This window comes from Physcomitrium patens, chromosome 14 (genome assembly GCF_059467195.1).
Source record: "Physcomitrium patens ecotype Gransden chromosome 14, ASM5946719v1, whole genome shotgun sequence".
In the NCBI taxonomy this organism is placed as follows: domain Eukaryota; kingdom Viridiplantae; phylum Streptophyta; class Bryopsida; order Funariales; family Funariaceae; genus Physcomitrium; species Physcomitrium patens.
In genome coordinates, this window is record NC_143423.1 from 15,877,880 (window position 1) to 15,897,416 (window position 19,537).

At 37.8% G+C, this 19,537-nt stretch overlaps 1 protein-coding gene and 1 long non-coding RNA gene across 3 annotated transcripts in view; both read left to right on the forward strand.

Annotated features, from left to right (window-relative positions):
- Positions 1 to 5,423, forward strand: part of LOC112291694 (uncharacterized) — a 28,227-nt gene extending 22,804 nt beyond the window's left edge. Inside the window, exons 3-18 of the mRNA XM_024539493.3 lie at positions 235 to 411; positions 796 to 854; positions 1,175 to 1,312; positions 1,685 to 1,759; positions 1,936 to 2,019; positions 2,193 to 2,254; positions 2,614 to 2,683; positions 2,794 to 2,869; positions 3,072 to 3,202; positions 3,444 to 3,503; positions 3,628 to 3,702; positions 3,885 to 3,989; positions 4,344 to 4,439; positions 4,555 to 4,635; positions 4,885 to 4,986; positions 5,167 to 5,423. Coding sequence (XP_024395261.2) covers positions 235 to 411; positions 796 to 854; positions 1,175 to 1,312; positions 1,685 to 1,759; positions 1,936 to 2,019; positions 2,193 to 2,254; positions 2,614 to 2,683; positions 2,794 to 2,869; positions 3,072 to 3,202; positions 3,444 to 3,503; positions 3,628 to 3,702; positions 3,885 to 3,989; positions 4,344 to 4,439; positions 4,555 to 4,635; positions 4,885 to 4,986; positions 5,167 to 5,238 — 1,463 coding nt within the window. The 3' untranslated portion in view covers positions 5,239 to 5,423. The remainder of the gene's footprint in view (positions 1 to 234; positions 412 to 795; positions 855 to 1,174; positions 1,313 to 1,684; positions 1,760 to 1,935; positions 2,020 to 2,192; positions 2,255 to 2,613; positions 2,684 to 2,793; positions 2,870 to 3,071; positions 3,203 to 3,443; positions 3,504 to 3,627; positions 3,703 to 3,884; positions 3,990 to 4,343; positions 4,440 to 4,554; positions 4,636 to 4,884; positions 4,987 to 5,166) is intronic.
- A 10,067-nt stretch (positions 5,424 to 15,490) lies between these two features.
- On the forward strand, positions 15,491 to 17,923 carry LOC149987886 (uncharacterized). Of its 2 annotated transcripts, XR_016506442.1 has the most exons (5): positions 15,491 to 15,778; positions 16,039 to 16,185; positions 16,403 to 16,562; positions 16,733 to 16,905; positions 17,197 to 17,923. It is a non-coding gene; the product is annotated as an uncharacterized LOC149987886 (long non-coding RNA). The 2 variants fall into 2 exon arrangements; XR_016506441.1 differs by having other exon boundaries at positions 16,039 to 16,562.
- Positions 17,924 to 19,537: the final 1,614 nt, after the last annotated feature.

The following is a 19,537-nucleotide window of genomic DNA, read 5'->3' on the forward strand; positions in this document are numbered from 1 at the left end:
CCCTTCAGAGTTGGCTGTAATTTTGTAAGAACATGATTTGAAATCATCTCGATTCTCGCGCGACTTTGCATCGTGTGATAACGTGCTCACATCTTCTCATTCACGTGGAATTGATGTTTGCTGCTAATGGGTTTATTTTTTGTCTACTCTATTGCGGTGCTGGGAATTGGATTGCCTTTTCTTTTTCTAGGGATTTTCTGTAGTCAATCAGATAACTCCAGGTGGACATGGCAGTGGTTTACAAGTACTTGAGCAAGAACGGCATTTCGCTCAGTATGCCTAAAATGAATACGGGAATAGAAGTAGGAGGAGCAGGAGCTGGTGCTGATAGGAAGTTTCGACGCGAATCAATGGCGAAACTGAATGAATTCTCTCGGGAGCTTCGCACTTTTCGTGAAGTAGATTTGGCAGGTGCAATTTTCTTGCTTCGTAACTATTCTTCTTCGTCCACTTCACTGAGGTTGAGTTCCATGTAAAAATGATTGTCGAGTGGCATGCTACCGTTCGTTCGGCTTATTGCTTATGTGTACGGGGAAAAAAATAAAATAAAATAAAATAACACTATTGGATTTTTTATTTCTACGTGCATCTTACCCATGTCAAAGTTGAGCAGTTTAGTCATGGGCTTCAGCTTCGCAGAGATAGTAGGTTACAGTGCTAATCCTGCCTCATTGTCTCTTCCGAATTTTGGTAGAGGTCATATCTATATATGTATTCTCTTAGCGTTGTTGGAAACTTATCGTGATTATGGACGTCCGCACAAGGTTGCGCTGTGAACTAACAATTTCTGTACAGGTAAAGGTTTTGGGGACGAAGGTTTTGTGTATCTAGCCGAAGGTTTGGCATTCAACCAGGTCAGTAGTTACTCAAAGATTTTTATCGATGTTTGTACACATTTCTCGCTGCGCCTTGCTCCTATGCAGATTGATGTCTTGAAGAGATTTCATTGGTATACAACAGTATCATTTCGGACTGTGATTCTAGCTATCGTAAACATAATACTGCCAATTATTTTAATGGATGAATCAATCTGAGAAGTTATTAACGAACGTGTAGGACATGGGCCGTGTGTATTCTATTTTCATATAGGATTTTGTTGCGCAAGGAAGTCTTACTACTTGTGGACACCCTGTATTTATCTGTGACGTAATCTGTTTTTTTTTGGATGAGGCAGAGTGCTGAAAGTGTCGATTTCTCGGCCAACGGCATCACGGCCACTGGGATCAAGGCTTTGTCTCAAGTGCTGCCTGCAAACACGTTTTTGAAAACCCTAAACTTGTCCGGCAACAGTATCGGCGACGAGGGAGCTGCGGTGCGGATCTCTCATGATGCATGTGTCTGGTGTTTAGAAGATGCTTTTATTTCTTTATTTGTTTCTTTATTCTGTTTTGATTGGATTTCATCCCATCAAACATCAGAAGATCCGAAGCGACTGCCATTAGTATATTGATACACATGGCTTTTCCATGCCTATTCATAACTGATTGATGATTTCCTGCCGTATATTGTAGATGTATTCATGTAGATTTTGTCAATTTTTGGTTGAATTGTGAGCGGACACAGCAGAAGCGTAGTACATCAATCATGTTAAAATTGAATTAAGAGGTCTACGGTGTTATGACGTCCTGCTTGTTACTCGTGCAATTTTCCTGTTTTCCTTTGTTCAAAAGTTCCAGTGTGGCAGGAGCTAGCAGGTTTACTGGAGAAGAATCAAGGAATCACAAAGCTTCAGCTCAACAGCATTAACCTTGGTGACGAGGTACGATATAGAGATCTTGAAACCTTAACTTGGAGTTTGGTCTCAAGTGAGGTTAGATCTGGCCTACCTGAACGTACTGCTCATTGGTATCGGTCAAACTCTAATATAATTAGTAGACATGCATTTATTTTGTGCCTTTTTCATCGGGGTTTTGGATATGATTTGATGTTTCACAGGGAGCTAAAGCCATTGCTGAAATGTTGAAGAAGAACGAGCACATAACAACCTTGGAGCTTAACAATAACGTTGTTGACTTTGCGGTAACAGAACTCGGTCATTGATATCTCACTATCACTGTATGAAGTATTCCCATTTTAACAATATGTTATGCATCACCAGAAGGCTGTGAACTAGCACCATTAGGGAATCTATTCAAGATGAGGGCTGTTGAAGTTTACCAGCCTAATACGAATTGTATCTTATCGATTCGCAGGGATTTGCTGCCATTGCAGATGCTTTAACTACGAACAAAACCCTTCGCAGTATTCAAATCAAGTTGAGTCGTTTTTGAGTTTATTGCAATTAGCATCACATTTAATCTGGTTTTGCCCTGGTAGATAGGAGTTCTTATTTTATGTGTCTTTTAAATAGCGCTCTTCTGTTATGGCTTTGTGTAATCAAATGCTTGCTTGTTGAGCACTTGATTTTTGGAGGTGGAATCATTTGATGGTCATTTAATGGTGGTAGCCTTATGCATTTTAATTTTATAATGAATCAATTTTTTTAGCCTGTATTACAATCCGGTAAGACTCGGGTGAGGTAGCATTCACAGAAATGTTATAGCTCTGCTCAGTACTCTTAAATTTACTAGTTGTCTCAACTATAATTGAGTTGTGGAAATATTGATAATACAGCAACAATTACGGTGGAGCTCTTGGAGGCTCTGCATTCGCGAAAGGATTGCAAGAGAACAAGTCTTTGCGGGTGAGTGGCCAATCCGTTTTGCTCTACACTTCATAGCTAGATTTTAGTACTTATTTACTTACGTAACTTTTTATAAGACACACATATACTCATTAATTACTTACTCTCAGGAATTGCATCTCCATGGGAATGACATGGGTAATGAGGGCATTCGAGAATTGATGGTGGGTTTGATGGCCCACAAAGGTATTTCTTTGCTATTTAATCCAACTCAGTATATGTGCTTTTATTCACTAAGCACTTACATGACCCTCGTGCCGTCAGTGTGTCACGTATGGATATTGTTAAGTGTGTTGTGGGTTCCGAAATCTGCGTGTCTTAGACGATATCGTATAATCATTTCATATACTCTACATTTTCTGAAGTGGCTCATCGCATGATTGAGCAGGAAAGATCTCAAACTTAGACATTGGAAATAACAAAATAGGGCCAAAGGGTGCGTTTCATGTCGCTGAGTACATCAAGAAAGCTAAATCTCTTCAATGGTTGAATTTGTACATGAATGACTTTGGTGATCAGGTTTGATCTCAATATTTTCATTTCCTTTCATACTACCCTTTTTCATAAGAGTCAGCGTTGAAGATAATGATGTCTTGTGAAATTTGCATTCATCCCTTAAAGCTATCTTTCATAAATAGCAGTACTTTTTCTTAGCTTCCCCTCAATTGTTATTCCTTTTTATGATTTTGAATTCTTTTCTGATTAATGATCCCCTAAGGAGTGTAGATAGCTTAACGTTGTGCTTCGTTGGGCTGCCCAGGGAGCTGAAAGAATAGCTGAAGCCTTGAAGCGGAACAGATCTATTGTCACCATAGACTTGGTAAGTTCCACCCTAATACTTCGTATAAACTGATCTTTAAGAATTTGTGATGACGTGCCGTTTTCTACATTTCATGTGCTTGTATGCCTGTGTCATAAATGGAAGTTTTCTGCTGGTTTCACAGGGTGGAAACAATATTTCAGCTGAAGGAACCGCTCATTTAGCTGCTGCCTTGAAAGACAATTCAACTATCACTACTGTAAGTGCTAACTTACTAATGGCTCACAATGATTGCTTTACCTGGACACAGCATTTATTCCTGCGAGTCTTACATTATTTATGGGTGCATCGGTGGAAATATGTTGCCTCTTTGTGGATGCGTGTTAAGTAATGAAAATCCTGATGTTAAGATTGACTTTTCTGTGCACTTGTTATCTTCAGTTTGAATTTAGCTACAACCCAATTGGAATGAACGGTGCCAAGGTTTTAGCTGATACCCTGAAGTTTCATGGTAAAATTGAAACGCTTAGGTTGGGTTGGTGCCAGGTATGTTTATCAGTTTTGAGAACCCCCATTATAGTTCATATTTTGCTTTAGGATTTTGAGTTGATGATTTAAGACCCTTCTTCTCTACCACCCTTGCAGTCCCATCTATATTCAATTTTCTTTCTGGACTGCCTTTACTCGTTTTTTCTTAAATGCCCTTGTTCATATATTTGTAACCTCTCCAATTTCTCCTAGTTGCATTCACTTATTTGTCTTTTTGGTGTATTTGTAGACAAAATAGAAAGTCAATGGATTTAACTTTGTGTTGGATCTATCTTGTGTTTTGCAATTTGTAAGTTAATATGAACACACTTTTTTAGAATCTTACTGCTGTTCTTTTGGATGCATCTCCAGATAGGGGTGAAGGGGGCAGAAGCCATCGCCGATTGCTTGCTTTACAATGCTACTATCTCAACATTAGACCTGCGGGCCAACTCTCTTGGTGATGATGTATGGTTTGGACACCAACAAATTGATGATGAAATTATAGCAATTTTTGTCATTTACGTAATTGTCCGAAATATACAGACTACGTCCACTAACATGAAATTGTATGTGCAAACAGGGTGCGGCTTTACTAGCCAAGAGCTTGAAAGTAGTCAATGAACATTTAACGTCCCTTGACCTTGGTTTCAACGAAATTAGGGTAAGACATTCTGCTATATCTCCAGGCTGCAAGCACAGTTCATGACATTTAATGTATGATACCTTGAATCAGGCGTAGTTGAACGAAGCAAATCATAGCCTGCATATGAGTAGTGCAATTAATTGGGATTTTTCGTTGCCTTGGCTTATTTTGGCTACTGTATCTTTGACTGGTTCTTTCTACTTAGAGATTGTTTGTAGTGTATTTTGGTGCAGTAGTTATATCAGTGAAGTTGCAATTGTTTTCTAGGATGCCGGAGCTTTTGCACTCGCACAGGCATTGAAAGCGAATGGTGATGCTGCTGTTTCAACTTTGAATCTTACAAGCAACTTCCTTACTAAATACGGCCAGGTTCGAAGGATTGCTGCTCGCGTGTTTCTCATTATTTTTCCACGTCTTGTTTTGCTCACACGATTTGTCCGAAACACAAAAAGCTCCAAGTACCAATCGAAATTTACACGACCATTGTTTCTCGTATATGTTCTTGTTTGATTTGAGAAACTTGATCAATACTACGTTTGGTGTACGCAGGTCGCTCTCACAGAAGCTAAGGACCACGTGAGTGAGATGAACGATGGAAAGGAAGTTAATATTTATTTTTAGACAACTTGTAACTGGTCATCGTTTAGTGGTTGATTCAAACATCCACAAAGAGTTTGTAGCTAACAGATGGGGTTTCCAGTTTGAAGATTATCGTGTTGGAGATCGGAGATACGACCTAGTGAAATTACCGTTGTATTTTAAACCCTTTACAAAATCAATTTTGAGCTTAGCAATTCATCTTGTAACATGAGTCTTTTGGTACCTCGGGCGCTCTGCCCCTTTCTGAGGTTCTACTACTAGCTTGGAGCTTACTAGCTTCTGTTAGAGGCAATGTCAGACAAGAGGTGGTCAGGCTGCCAATGCTTTTTGTTAATGTCATTCCTAATTGTCGTGTTCATATCGTCGAGACAATTATTGTTTTGCTCAGAGGTGGCCTTTTGTTTGCCTTGAGAGCTATAAGTGGACCATGCGAAAGATGAAGTTGGGTGCCTAGCAGGGTCGTGTGTAACAAGCTTTCTTTGTGGAACTGTATGGAAAACAACTTTCTTTTTGTAGCCAATCTGAAGGGTGGCGTTTGAACGACCCATTTGAAACCATACAACTGGAGTTGCAAACATCGTTGTCTAGTTCTCCACTGAGGCCGTTGAGTTTAATGCTCCAGACAGTACAGAATGAATCTTATTAATCCTTTCATGCACCCTTCTAAATAGATAATGAGGCATTTGGCTACCTTAAGGCATTCTTTTTAATATCAAATTGAATGTATGCATATATGCATATACATATGTCAAGAATTTTTGTATTATAATTCAAGTTTGAAGTAATTGTTAACTGAAACCAATGTAAGATTCTGATTGTAAGCTATTTAGAGTAATGATAATTTAAGTATTAAACATTCTTTAATATTAATATTGCCTGTTTATCACTGAAATCCGTTTGAGTTTTGTCATATTTGACAATATCATAATTTGATTGTATTTATTCATCTATCTATTAGTAAGTAAATTTAGGTCTCATGAATATAAAGAGTAAAGAAAACATTAAATAAAATTCAACAAATAAGTACAGAACTTGATTGATTGTTTTTTTCTAAATTCAAGCAAACAAATGTGTGTTAGGATGAGTGTGCACTTCTTCAAAATGTATATATGTATATATGCAAAGATTTCCAATTCCTTAAAATTTTAAGTAGACATGTTGAACATAAAATTACATTAAGAATGTATGATTTTTTTGATGGCACCATTGTCATATTAAGTGTCTTCTTGTTTGGGAATGCATCAAGTACTTGGTTGTGGAAGGTGAAGTTGTATGTTGCAATTATCTAAGAAATACAAATAGGTTTTAACTATTAAGAAAGGAGCAATTTGAATTTTGATGCAAAAGGGCTTAAAGCCAATGCAAAATGCTCAAAAACACTCTTCTTAATTACTTCAAGCAATGTCACGGACATACATATAATTACCTATATGAATAGATAAAAGTATGTAAAAGTAGGTTAATTGTGTAATATCTTCTAGAAAAGCTTCTTAGAAGCTTCATAGACGCTGCTTTGACTTTATAGGAGTCTATAGTTGACTTTTAGGTTAGAAACTTGGTCAACAAGTTAGCCATGTGCCACGCATGTTGGAAGCTTAAAGAACAAGCTAACTACGTGGTCCATCCATAGAAAACTTGCCTTGCAAGCAAAGGCATGTGGCCTAGAAAGTCAACATATACTGGAGGTCTTATAGAACATCGCCACGTGGCTTCTAGTTAGATAGTATATATAGAGGCAAGAGTGAAGCCCTCTTCACTCTTGTCAACTCCTTTCTTGCTTCTAGTCTAGTTTCAAGGGTCTCTAGTTTTCTTGTATTTTGGCAATAGCCATTCCAGTTTCTTTCTTAATATACATATTTCTATTTTGTCCTATTTCTTTTTGAGAAAAGTCTCACTTACTCTTTAGCTTTCATCGAGTTCTTGTCCTTGACAGATTGACAAGAGTACACTTACAATATCAGAGCTTTGTCTTTTCTTGATTAAGAGTGGATTACCCTTTTTTCTTGATAAGACATAAGCGCATTAGAAGTTGCGGATTACCCTCTTTTAAACTGATATTGTTCTTAGTATTTTCTTTGTTATCAATTCCTCTCTTCTATTTGTTTTGAGCGTTATTAGACATCTTCTCTTTTCTAAGTGCTACTATGGCAGAGCTTGTTGAAATGAAGAGTGCAATGGCACAGATGCAAGAACAATTGAGGGAGTTAATGCTTGCGATGCATCAACTCAATTTACCACCACAAGGAGCAACAAGAATGGTAGGAAGTGAAGATATAGAGATGATTGGGGCTGCTTCAACATCTGCACCAAACCATGTCCCTTCTCCCAGAATGGAACACCCTTCGAGTGTTAGAGAACCGAGAGTTGCCTTGCCCGAGAAGTTTGATGGTACCAGATCCAAGTTTCGAGGATTCATCAATCAGGTCCAACTAGTGATTGAACTTCAACCCCAGAGCTATCCAACTCCAGGGTCACAAGTAAGATTCATTGGTACACTTCTTTCAGGTTCAGCATTGTCATGGTTTTCATCTTTTCTTGAACGACGAGATCCAATATTAGATAATCTGGAGGCTTTTTTGGCGGAGTTTCGATTCATGTTTGGAGAACATGATGCAATTCGTGTTGCAACCAACAAGATCCGTATTTTGCGACAAGGCAATCGATCAGTAACATTATATGCTTCGCAATTTCGACAACTTGCAACTGATATCAAGTGGGATGATGCCACAATTGTGAGTCAATTTCTCTACGGATTACAATATGAGGTAAAGAAATTGATGCTTAATTTACCTGATCCTCAAACATTGAGTCAAGCAATTGACTTTGCTGTGAAGTGCGACAATCGACTTTTTGAATTTCGATCCGAGAGTCGCACAAGTGGGCCTCAACGTTACTACAATTCAATGGCAACACCGACGTCTCCTCAACACATACCTTCAGAAGTAGAGGATATGCAAATTGATGCGGTACGTTTCAAACCTCTTACTGAGCAAGAAAAGTCTCGTCGTCGACAAGAAGGATTGTACTTATATTGTGGAGAACCTAAGCACACTGCTCAACATTGTCCAAAGAAGCGACGTAACTACAAAATGAGGAGTACGGCTGTCAAAGAAGACAGTATGTCGGAAAACGAGTACGTCCAGCTACAATAGGGACCGTGCGGCTGGAATCTTGTACAACTTCTAATAAAGGTCCTATCCTCTCCTCAGAACCATCTCCTTGTTTTATAATAGATGTGCGTTTAGGACCTAATAATTACAAAGCCTCTGCCTTGGTAGATTCAGGAGCCTCATCTTGTTTTTTAGATGAAGAATTTGCTAGATGTCATAGAATATCATTAATACAAAAAACTAAACCTGTACACGTAGAAGTCATAGATGGTCGTCCGTTGTCTTCTGGAGATGTAACTCACGAAACACTTCCTGTAGATGTAGTAATAAATGGTCATAGTAGTTGCGTAATTTTTAATATAATTAGATCTCCCTCTAATCCAGTAATTTTAGGCTTATCATGGTTAGAAAAGTATAATCCTCGAATAGATTGGATTTCTCGTAAACTTGATTTTCCTCAGAGCATTAATAACAGTTCTATTAACCAAGTAAAAAACCATGACTCTAGTATAGTAAAACTCGCACCTATAGGTGCAAAAGCATTTATACACGCAGCAAAAGAAGGATCAACTTTTGCTATTTATGCTGCACCTATTTCTGAAAGCGTAAAGACTTCAAGTGGCATTCCAAGTCAATATCAGGATTATCAAGACGTTTTTGAGAAAAAGAATGCAGATATTCTTCCTGAGCATCGCCCATACGATTGTTCAATCGATCTCAAGGAAGGAACTCAGCCACCATTTGGACCAATTTACAGTTTATCGCAAGATGAGTTGGCTGAACTCAAGACATATATTGACGAGAATTTAGCGAAGAATTTCATACGCCATTCAAAATCTCCAGCAGGAGCTCCAATTCTATTCGTAAAGAAAAAAGATGGATCTTTACGAATGTGTGTTGACTATCGAGGACTCAACAAGATCACAATCAAGAACAGGTATCCATTACCTTTGATATCAGGACTCCTTGACCAGTTAAATCAAGCTAAGATCTATACAAAAATAGATCTAAGAGGAGCATATAATCTAGTACGGATCAAAGAAGGAGATGAATGGAAGACTGCATTTCGAACCAGGTACGGGCATTTTGAATATAATGTCATGCCTTTTGGACTCACGAATGCACCAGCTGCTTTTCAACATCTCATGAATGATGTATTTCGTGAATTCTTAGACAATTTTGTCGTCTGCTACCTAGACGATATCCTGATTTATTCTAAGAATGTTGAAGAACATGAAATACATGTTCGTCAAGTATTACAAAAACTCAGAGATGCAGGATTGTACGCCAAGATGGAAAAGTGTGTATTTCACACTACTCAAGTTGACTTTTTAGGATACATCATTTCAAATGATGGTCTTATGATGGATTCTAAGAAAGTCCAAACAATCATGGATTGGAAGATTCCAAAGACTGTAAGAGATGTCCAATGTTTCTTGGGATTTGCCAATTACTATCGGATCTTCATCAAAGACTTCTCACGAGTTGCAGCTCCACTTACACGCTTGACTAGTAAAGATAAATTCCAATGGAATCAAGAAGCGGAAGCAGCATTTGAAGCCTTGAATACATCGTTTGTCTCTGCACCAGTCCTATATCGTGTTGACTTTTCCAAGGCATTTTTTATGGAAACAGACGCATCGGATTTTGCCTTGGGTGCAGTTTTATCACAAATGGGAACAGATGACAAACTTCATCTGATAGCTTTTCATTCAAGAAAATTCTCAGCAGCCGAGATCAATTATGAGATCCACGATAAAGAACTTCTTGCAATCGTGGATTCTTTTCAAGAATGGCGTCATTATCTAGAAGGTGCTTCTAGTCCAGTCATTGTGTATACAGATCACAAGAACCTCGAGTATTTCATGTCAGCACGCGTGTTGAATCGTCGTCAAGCTCGTTGGAGTATGTCTTTGTCAAGATTCGACTTCATTATCACTTATCGGCCAGGAAAACAACAAGGTTTGTCCGATGCCTTGTCTAGACGTTCTTATTTTGCACCAAAAGAAGGAGATGCAGCTTTTGAGCAACAAAGAACGGTCCTCTTGAAACCGGAGCAATTTCATCTCCGAGCAGTGAAATCAACATTGACTGTTGATTCAACTTTTCTCAAGCAAATCCAGTCCAGTATGTCCTCAGACCCTCTTGTTTATGATATCGAGAATAATTCTTCCAAGTCTCATGATTCTTCTCAGTTCGAGTTCAAGAATAATCTATTATATTTTGAAGGACGCCTATATGTTCCAGAAGGAAAAGCACATTTGCGTGTTCTTCAAGCACGTCATGACTTTCCAGCAGCAGGGCACTTTGGATATAATAAGACTTTGGAACTCATATCAAGAGATTTTTGGTGGCCACAAATGTGGAAGTCAGTAAAAGACTTTGTACAATCATGTGATATTTGTTCAAGATCAAAAATTCCTCGACATCGACCTTACGGACTTCTTCAGCCATTACCTATACCAGAACAACCATGGTCTTCTGTTTCTATGGATTTCATCACAAATCTTCCAAACTCAAGATCTTATGATTCTATATTTGTGATAGTAGATCGTTTCACCAAGATGGCACATTTTATGCCATGTACAAAATCTATCACAGGTGAAGAAACAGCTAAGCTTTTCATTGATAATATCTATCGCTATCATGGATTGCCTAAAGATATCATATCGGATAGGGGAACTCAATTTGTGTCGAGATTCTGGAGGACTCTTTTCAAGATTTTAAAAGTGGACATAAAGCTATCTTCAGCTTTCCATCCTCAAACTGATGGACAAACAGAGCGCGTAAACCAAGTCTTGGAACAGTATTTAAGGTGTACCATCAACTACCAACAAGATGATTGGACAAACCTTCTGCCATTGGCAGAGTTTGCTTATAATAATACGGTACATTCCTCCACGCAACAAACACCTTTCTTTGCCAATTATGGCTATCATCCACGACTTGATACTTTTGATTTTTCAAAAGTTGATAATCCTGCAGCAGAAGATATGGCAAATCGGTTGTCAGAGTTACATGCAATAATGAAGGCGCAGTTGAAGAAAGCTCAAGAACGACAAAAGATAAATGCAGATGTATATCGTAAAGAGCAACCACAATTCAACGTGGGTGATAAGGTATGGCTACTTCGTCGCAATATCAAGACCACTCGACCTTGTGACAAATTGGACTATCGTAGGCTTGGCCCCTTTTCTATTTCTGAACAGATCAACCCAGTTGCATATCGGTTACATCTACCGGAGTCAATGAAGATCCATCCTGTATTCCACGTGTCTCTTCTTGAACCATATAAGACAGTGGATATACAAGGAAGAAGACAAATGCCACCGCCTCCTATAGAAGTAGATAATAATGAAGAATTTGAGGTGGAAGAGATATTAGACTCAAGGCGGCGCCGAAATAAGCTGGAATATCTTGTTCATTGGTGCGGATATGATATTAGTGAGCGCACATGGGAGCCATCCAGGAATCTAGCAAATGCATCAGCTAAAGTCAAAGTTTTTCATCAACGACATCCATCAAAACCAAGATGAAAACCTCTCTTATAAAAGAGACAAGATTGACGCAAGATAACATTCAATTTCCTATCCTTGTTTGTAACTTCTTTGCATTTTGTGACGCTAATTAGATGGAGAGCCAACAACCAGCGGATTCAACTCAAGAACCTTCGTTTGCTGACTTACCGGATGAGACATTGCGATTGTCACAACCTTCAAGACGACGCAACCGAGATGAAGACCCTCAAGAACGACATGTTCTTCCTCGAATAGATGGTGAGATACAACGCGTTTGGTATCACGACCTTGGAAGAGATTCTCGATGTTTGGTGATATTATTGGAGATAGGAACGACTCCTGATGGTGTTTCAAATGTATTATTTGAAGGAAGTTATGAAGGCCTCAACAGTGATCAAATAACAGGGTGGTCTTCTCGCCCTGGAATGGGACACTATCGATGGCTAAGAGGACCCATCAACTATCTTCGAAGAGAACAAAGATCAGAGTATGTAGCAAATACAATTCGCCGCATATTAGATTTTCTCAATATATAATCACCGCTCCTCGTGGAACTCGTTCCTAGAAGGGGGGGTAATGTCACGGACATACATATAATTACCTATATGAATAGATAAAAGTATGTAAAAGTAGGTTAATTGTGTAATATCTTCTAGAAAAGCTTCTTAGAAGCTTCATAGACGCTGCTTTGACTTTATAGGAGTCTATAGTTGACTTTTAGGTTAGAAACTTGGTCAACAAGTTAGCCATGTGCCACGCATGTTGGAAGCTTAAAGAACAAGCTAACTACGTGGTCCATCCATAGAAAACTTGCCTTGCAAGCAAAGGCATGTGGCCTAGAAAGTCAACATATACTGGAGGTCTTATAGAACATCGCCACGTGGCTTCTAGTTAGATAGTATATATAGAGGCAAGAGTGAAGCCCTCTTCACTCTTGTCAACTCCTTTCTTGCTTCTAGTCTAGTTTCAAGGGTCTCTAGTTTTCTTGTATTTTGGCAATAGCCATTCCAGTTTCTTTCTTAATATACATATTTCTATTTTGTCCTATTTCTTTTTGAGAAAAGTCTCACTTACTCTTTAGCTTTCATCGAGTTCTTGTCCTTGACAAGCAAATACAAATCCTCATTGTCTTATTATTTGCCTTTTTTTGCAACTTCAAATTTTCTCTCCAAATCCTCATCCTAGGCAACAAGCTTCAACTAGCTGTAATTCTTGATCTAATTGTCTAGTTGGTACAAAAAATTTCATATTAGTAAAACAATACATCTTCTATATGCTCAAAAAATTTCAGCCCAATCCAACTTACAAATTATGAGAAAAATGCAGAACTACATTGGTATCCCTTATCCTCCTACTTGAAGGTTGATGATGAAGTTCAAGCAACAATCTCTCCATCTCCAATTGTTAACTTTAGCTCCAAATTGGTGTATAGCTTGAAATATTAGTCTTCTAAAACCATGCCAAATTTCTCCTTGTTCCAATAAGTAGAACTTTAGATATTGCCAAAGTCCTATCCAATCCTAAATTGTCAACTATTTGTACCTCTTTGCGCTAATAATTGAATATGTCTCAATTATATCATTAGAATAACATAAAATTTCACACACAATTAGTACATCCATTCAACTACACATTCATGAAATTTAAATTCTAAATGTCATACATATCTCACAAATTAGTTGGTAGTCCTAGCTTTAATTTTATTGCATAAATATAAAGTTAGCAATACAAAACTTGATTTTGCACAACAATTGCGAAGTCATCTCAAAACCTATGATAACAAGCTTTGCTACTTTGGAACAAGCTTAAAGCTAGCTCTTCAACCTAACTCTCCAATCTTCAAAATCTCTCATACTTTGTCATAAGCAACTATTTTAGTGGGTGGAGGTTTGATTTCAACCCCAACCCACAAATGGTTGTCTCTTAGGTATCAATCTAACCTTTTCTAAGAATTTTCTAATACAATCCTATCCTTAATTTCATCTTAGAGTTGATTATATTAAATATTTATTTAATTTACTTCATTTTTATCAATTTATGGCCTTTCTAAGGTACTAGAAGAGTTTTTTATAATCTAAAAGGTAAATTTGCTAATCAATTTTTAATCTACTAGCTATTTAAACAAAAAAAATTAACTAAGAGGCTTTTATTAAAGCCTTGCTTAAATGTTTAAATTTATTATTGAACCAAGTTGATAGAATACAAATCATAATATCATTTTTATTGACATTTTCACCATATGGTTGTATTAAAACACAACATTGTTTATTTGAAAGTAATATATATATATATATATATATATATATATAGGAAGTTATTAAAGTGATACACTTCCTTGCTATCTTATGCTTAATTTTGTCTATCTCCCATCTTTGTCCTATATTCCTAGTCTCATGTCCTTATTCTTCTCCTTTGTTCCATATTTCCTTTATTCTCCTTCATTTCTTATCCCCTATTTCAAATTCCCTTAACTTTCTTCTTATCCTTCATTCCTTATGCTAATTGTTCATTGCCTTCTTAGAGTCTAATACCAATATTTGTAAGGGGATGCTTAGGTACTACTCGACTTACTTAGATACTTTTGGTGCATGTTATGTAGATTAATGAAGAGTGGAGGTTAGTTTCTTGGCAAGATGATCCTCTGAAGAGATTCCATGAAGGATTGCTCAGTATTATATGATAAACTAGCTGTCGAGGATTGTGAGTCTTGTTACCAATTTTTGGTGGCACGCAAATGGAAATGACGATTGGTCTTATGTAGATATACATAATATTGTTGTGAGTCTTAAAAATTAGTAATAGTTTTTGGCAAAGGACAATGGCTTCAATATTATTAAGCCATTCTTTCATCTTCTAGAATATGGAGTAAGGAGAAGTATTTGTCAAGACTTTTCAAGCTCCTTTAGTTGACCACCATTGCAATTGCTACCACACTTGATCTCTATTGAAAACTTAGGTGAAATTCTTGATTAATTTGGAGGAGATATAAGATGCATTTGTAGTGCAAGCTAAAGAGTCATAATATCCCAAGTCGAAATGTGAAAATGGAATTCTTCAATACATTATATGCAAAGAACTTTAAAGAATTGGAAATAGAGTGTACTAATTTATATTAATTACCTGAAAGAAATACCAAAGTACAAGGAATGAGGGAGAAGAAACATGGAAGGAGAACAAGGATATAGAATTGAGAACAAAGATAGATGGAGTCAATTATGAGATGGCAAGGAGGGTGAAGCTTTCAGAACTCCTTATATATATATATATATATATGCATATACATTCATTCATGAGGCCAATGGTACTCTAATGCATTGATTGTTAACATATTGAGGGCAACCATGATTATTTGATTGTATATTTTTTTGAAATTAGAGTTCATAGTCCTCTTGTTGACCCGACTATTAGAATTCTATCAAACAAAAATTAGTGAAAGGAAACCAATCCAAGAAACGGCCAATTTGGGCAAGAAGCGAACTACAAAAAAATAAATAAGAAATAAATAAAGACACGTTTTCCATAAACCAAAACATTTTCTAAAACAATCACAAAAACAAAACAAACAAAAAAAAACTCCCAACAGTCAACAATTCACATTCCTACATTTCTTTGCTTGTTTTGCATTGATTTCCATTTCCATGACTGCTTGATTGTTGCTTCGTCCCTACTCTTCCTGCTCTTTCTTCCTCCTCATAGACAGATAGATTGATGCTCATACAGTATGCGGCCCCTCTCCGCCAGTATCGCAATATCGCTCTTCTTCACCCAGTTGCTCCTGCAGGATTTGGATTCTCCTTCGCGAAAATTGCATGAGGCCGCATGGCTTTCGTCTGGGAATGGCTGACAGACGCCATGCTTTGGGAGCCTTACAACCCCGCTCTCTCCAGCGACATCGAATAAGCATTTGTTAACTTGTTTCCTAATTTGGACTGTGTGAGTGCATGTGTGTAATTTATGGTTTGTTGTTGTCATGTTCGTTGTCGTCATAATTATCATCACAGTGATTTGATTATTAGACGGTCCTCCCAATTCTGGAAGGAAATGCTAGCGTAAGATTACGATCCTTACGAGTGTCTTTCTTCTGCATTATGTTTCTTGCGCATTGGTTTTACTGCAAATTGCTGAAGCCTTGAGTTGGGTAATGAATATGGGTAAATTTTGCATACATACACCGTCGCACGTACATCATCCAGTTCGCGGCCGATGGATTCCAGACATGTTTGACCACAAAATATTATCGTAATGTTCGAGGACGGCTGGTTTCAACAGGAGCATCAGCAGCCCCGGTTGTGGTGGCTGCTTCATCTAGTGCTCGGCATGGCTCTTCCCCTAAACCAGTGGTGAGTGTACCTGCCCCATCAGTTGCGGCTGGGGCGGCTTCACTTGGTTACAATGTGGCAGATTTACAACCCTACGCTGAGAACTCAGATGACAATAACTGCCCAATTTGCGTGATTAGTTTACGGAGGAAGAATGCAGTAATGCTAGCTAAGTGCAGACACTAATTCTGTAAGAATTGTGTCACGCTTTGGTTTAAGACTCGTCCCACCTGCCCAGTATGCACCATGGCGTATGCACTTAGGACCGGAACTCAACAGTAAGGAACAATGACCGTGCGCATTATTTCTGCTGGTAGTTCTGGACTCTGAAATGGAATTCACGGTTATCCTGGCATCGACATCATGAAAATTTCAATGACTTCCCAAACGGAACACAAGTGAGTTACTGGTTACCTAGTTTTATTGGCTTTGCTGGCTGCATGATTGCTTTTCATGTGCTCATCAAGTGAGCATTACTGGGGCTCATGATGCATTAGTCTGGTTCAGAGTGATGATGTTGGGATCTGTGATTTGACAATTTCGAATTCTAAGTTGTTTACTTACACAGGGTTCCGAGCATCCAAATCCGGGACAGCCATACTCGGGCTCTAGTCGAGTTGCATACCTGCTTTGTACCAAAGAAGGTGAAGATGTATTGAGCCTTTTAAAGATAGCCTGGGATCGCAGGTTGCTGTTCAGCGTAGGAACCTCCATCACCACAGGACGAAGGAATGTAGTCACGTAAGTTTTTATACTTTTATTCTAGTTTCTAGTGCATTAACAATCAGATTATGATGTTGTCTGGAGGGAGCTTAAACCCCAACGTTAAAGAGTGATACAATATGTGTCGGGGTATGATGCCTGTTTAGAATTTGGTATTGGCAGATATCTTTAGTGCATCAAGAAGTTTTCGGACATACCAAACCACGAAACCGGAGTTTTTTTTCAATTTGAATATTATTTTAAATTTTACACAATTTTGTAGCGGAGTTCGTCAAGTTGACAATCGTTGTTTTATTGATTTGAACGCAGATGGGCAGGAATCCACCACAAGACCAGAACATGGGGAGGACCTACGAACTTTGGTTATGTATCACACCCCTTTATTTTGGTTTTCGGTTTATTTGTGTTTGTCTGAACAAGTTTTTCTGCTGTATTCTCACGTTGAATTTAAAGCATCATTCTTATACTCATCCGAGGAATCACAATATTGCCCGATGATACGTACTTCGCCAGAGTTAAGGCGGAACTTGCTGAAAAGGAGTGAAGTGATATTCTACAAGCTTCAACCAGCAAAATTTGACAGAGATGCGGATTCCGGCAAGAATGTATTTTGAACAAGAAAGAACGGCTGGTTTCTGCAAGCATGAATGCCGTTCATGATGGATGTACATTCATACATTGGTTTTATCCCCAGTTGAGGGTTGCACGAGGTCTCGCAGTTGGTTTTTCTTGGAGGCCATTTTATTGCGAAACAGAATGTCAACATTAGCTGTCACGAATAGCGGAACGCAATTTTGCCTGAGATCATCCTTCATTGATGAGCTGAGCGTGATGTAATCAAGTCCTTGGAGCATCGACATGAATCGTCAGTGCAATGGACATCACAGACGTAACACTTTTTTGTAATGGCAGGTCGTGGTTGGAGATTCAATGCACCTTTCTCTGGATAGTGGGTACTGGTGAAGTTGCTTTGTGACACTTTTAGGTTTTTTGTGTTTTTTTAATTCGATAATCAACATTACATATCTTAAGCAAATGTTGATCACCTAGAATTGTGTTGTTTCCATCGTGAAAAAGAGTGTGTCTATAATTAGATAAATTGTAGATATACATGAAGAGAATCTGAGGGATAAAACAGAGTGCAATAAATAATAATAAATAATGTTCTGAATTGCATAAATTCAATACTCAACATGTGTGCAAATAGCTTCTAGATTATGCTTTGGTTTGAAATCAGTAAAGTATGAAAAATACCAATGTACTTCTGCCATAAATACTCATGGATAGTCAATACTCTTCCAGCAAATTAAATAGATAAATAAATACTGTAATGTGGTTTAATAAACAACTTTTAGTTTCTTTCCACAAAAATTTCATTGACGGTGATTATCATTTTAAAAGCAAATTCTACGTCCTCCAATCTCACTAATACTTCATCATTCACATCTATTTGTTTCTTATATCCTAAAGTTTGTGATATATACTAAAATCTATAAATTATAGCATGATTACACACTGACGTATGTATGTATGTATACACGCACACTCAAACACATGTAAATACACACAAAATTGTAATCATCATCACAGGTAGTGCTTGATCATTAATACTCTAGAAAGATATTCAAATGTCATCATACTCTCATCATTTTCCACCATATTTATGCCAGAAAGAAATCACAAGTAAATTGTTCTATAAAAATAAAAATTAAATGGATTAATATTGTCACATTTAAAACAGCATCTGATATCTTACCACAGAAAAATAGACTAACTGTAACAATGGATTTCTTGTGGTCATACGCGTATCCAAACTTCAAATCTTTTGTTATAACAGATCCAAATGTGTTCATTATTGAAACATTCTCATTACCATGAATTCATCCCGAAATGTTCCTATAATTGATGTTAATCTAATTGTTTTTAAGCATTGGGGTTTCACTTTTTCTTGTTCTGGAGGCTAATCCAATTCTGCACTAGTGGGTCATAAAATCGGTGCACGTGATGTCGTTCTTTGTAGAACTTCTGGAGTAGCAGGGAATGAGCATCACCGACACCATTCTGTCAGTGTCGGTAGACCTGGATGTCGTTGAGGAATTTCACATTTGATCATTGGTCATAGCTTGCTTGGGATCTATCTTCTGAATGGGTTTTCGAACTATTGGACTCACAGACAGCCAATTGAACATATCTGACAATGGTACCAGTTAATCCATACTGTTGTCATTCCTGGATCTGGTCATGTGCCACATTTGATTCACTTGGGCCAAACTGCAAAAGCTCAAACGCTGTGTCGCAATGATCGGTACAACATGATCTCGCAGCATTGTCTGGGTAGAGGACTCGTTAAATTCACAACGCATGTGAAACTCTCAGATAAAGAGAAATACTACACTTATAACTGCATATACTATGAACTACGGCATTCACCAAGACTCACATCCACATCATATTGTCACCGCTCTAGAAGTTTTTTGAGTAGCAAACAACTAAACTTGGCAAAATTGGTAAAATCATGCGGGTCCCATTAGTTTAATAACTTTCTTAACTGCATATGCACTTCCTCTACTCTCGATCATTCGAATCAGCGGCAGACCAAATGTGATAAGTTATACTCCCACGAGTGAATGCCACGACATTGTTTAACAAC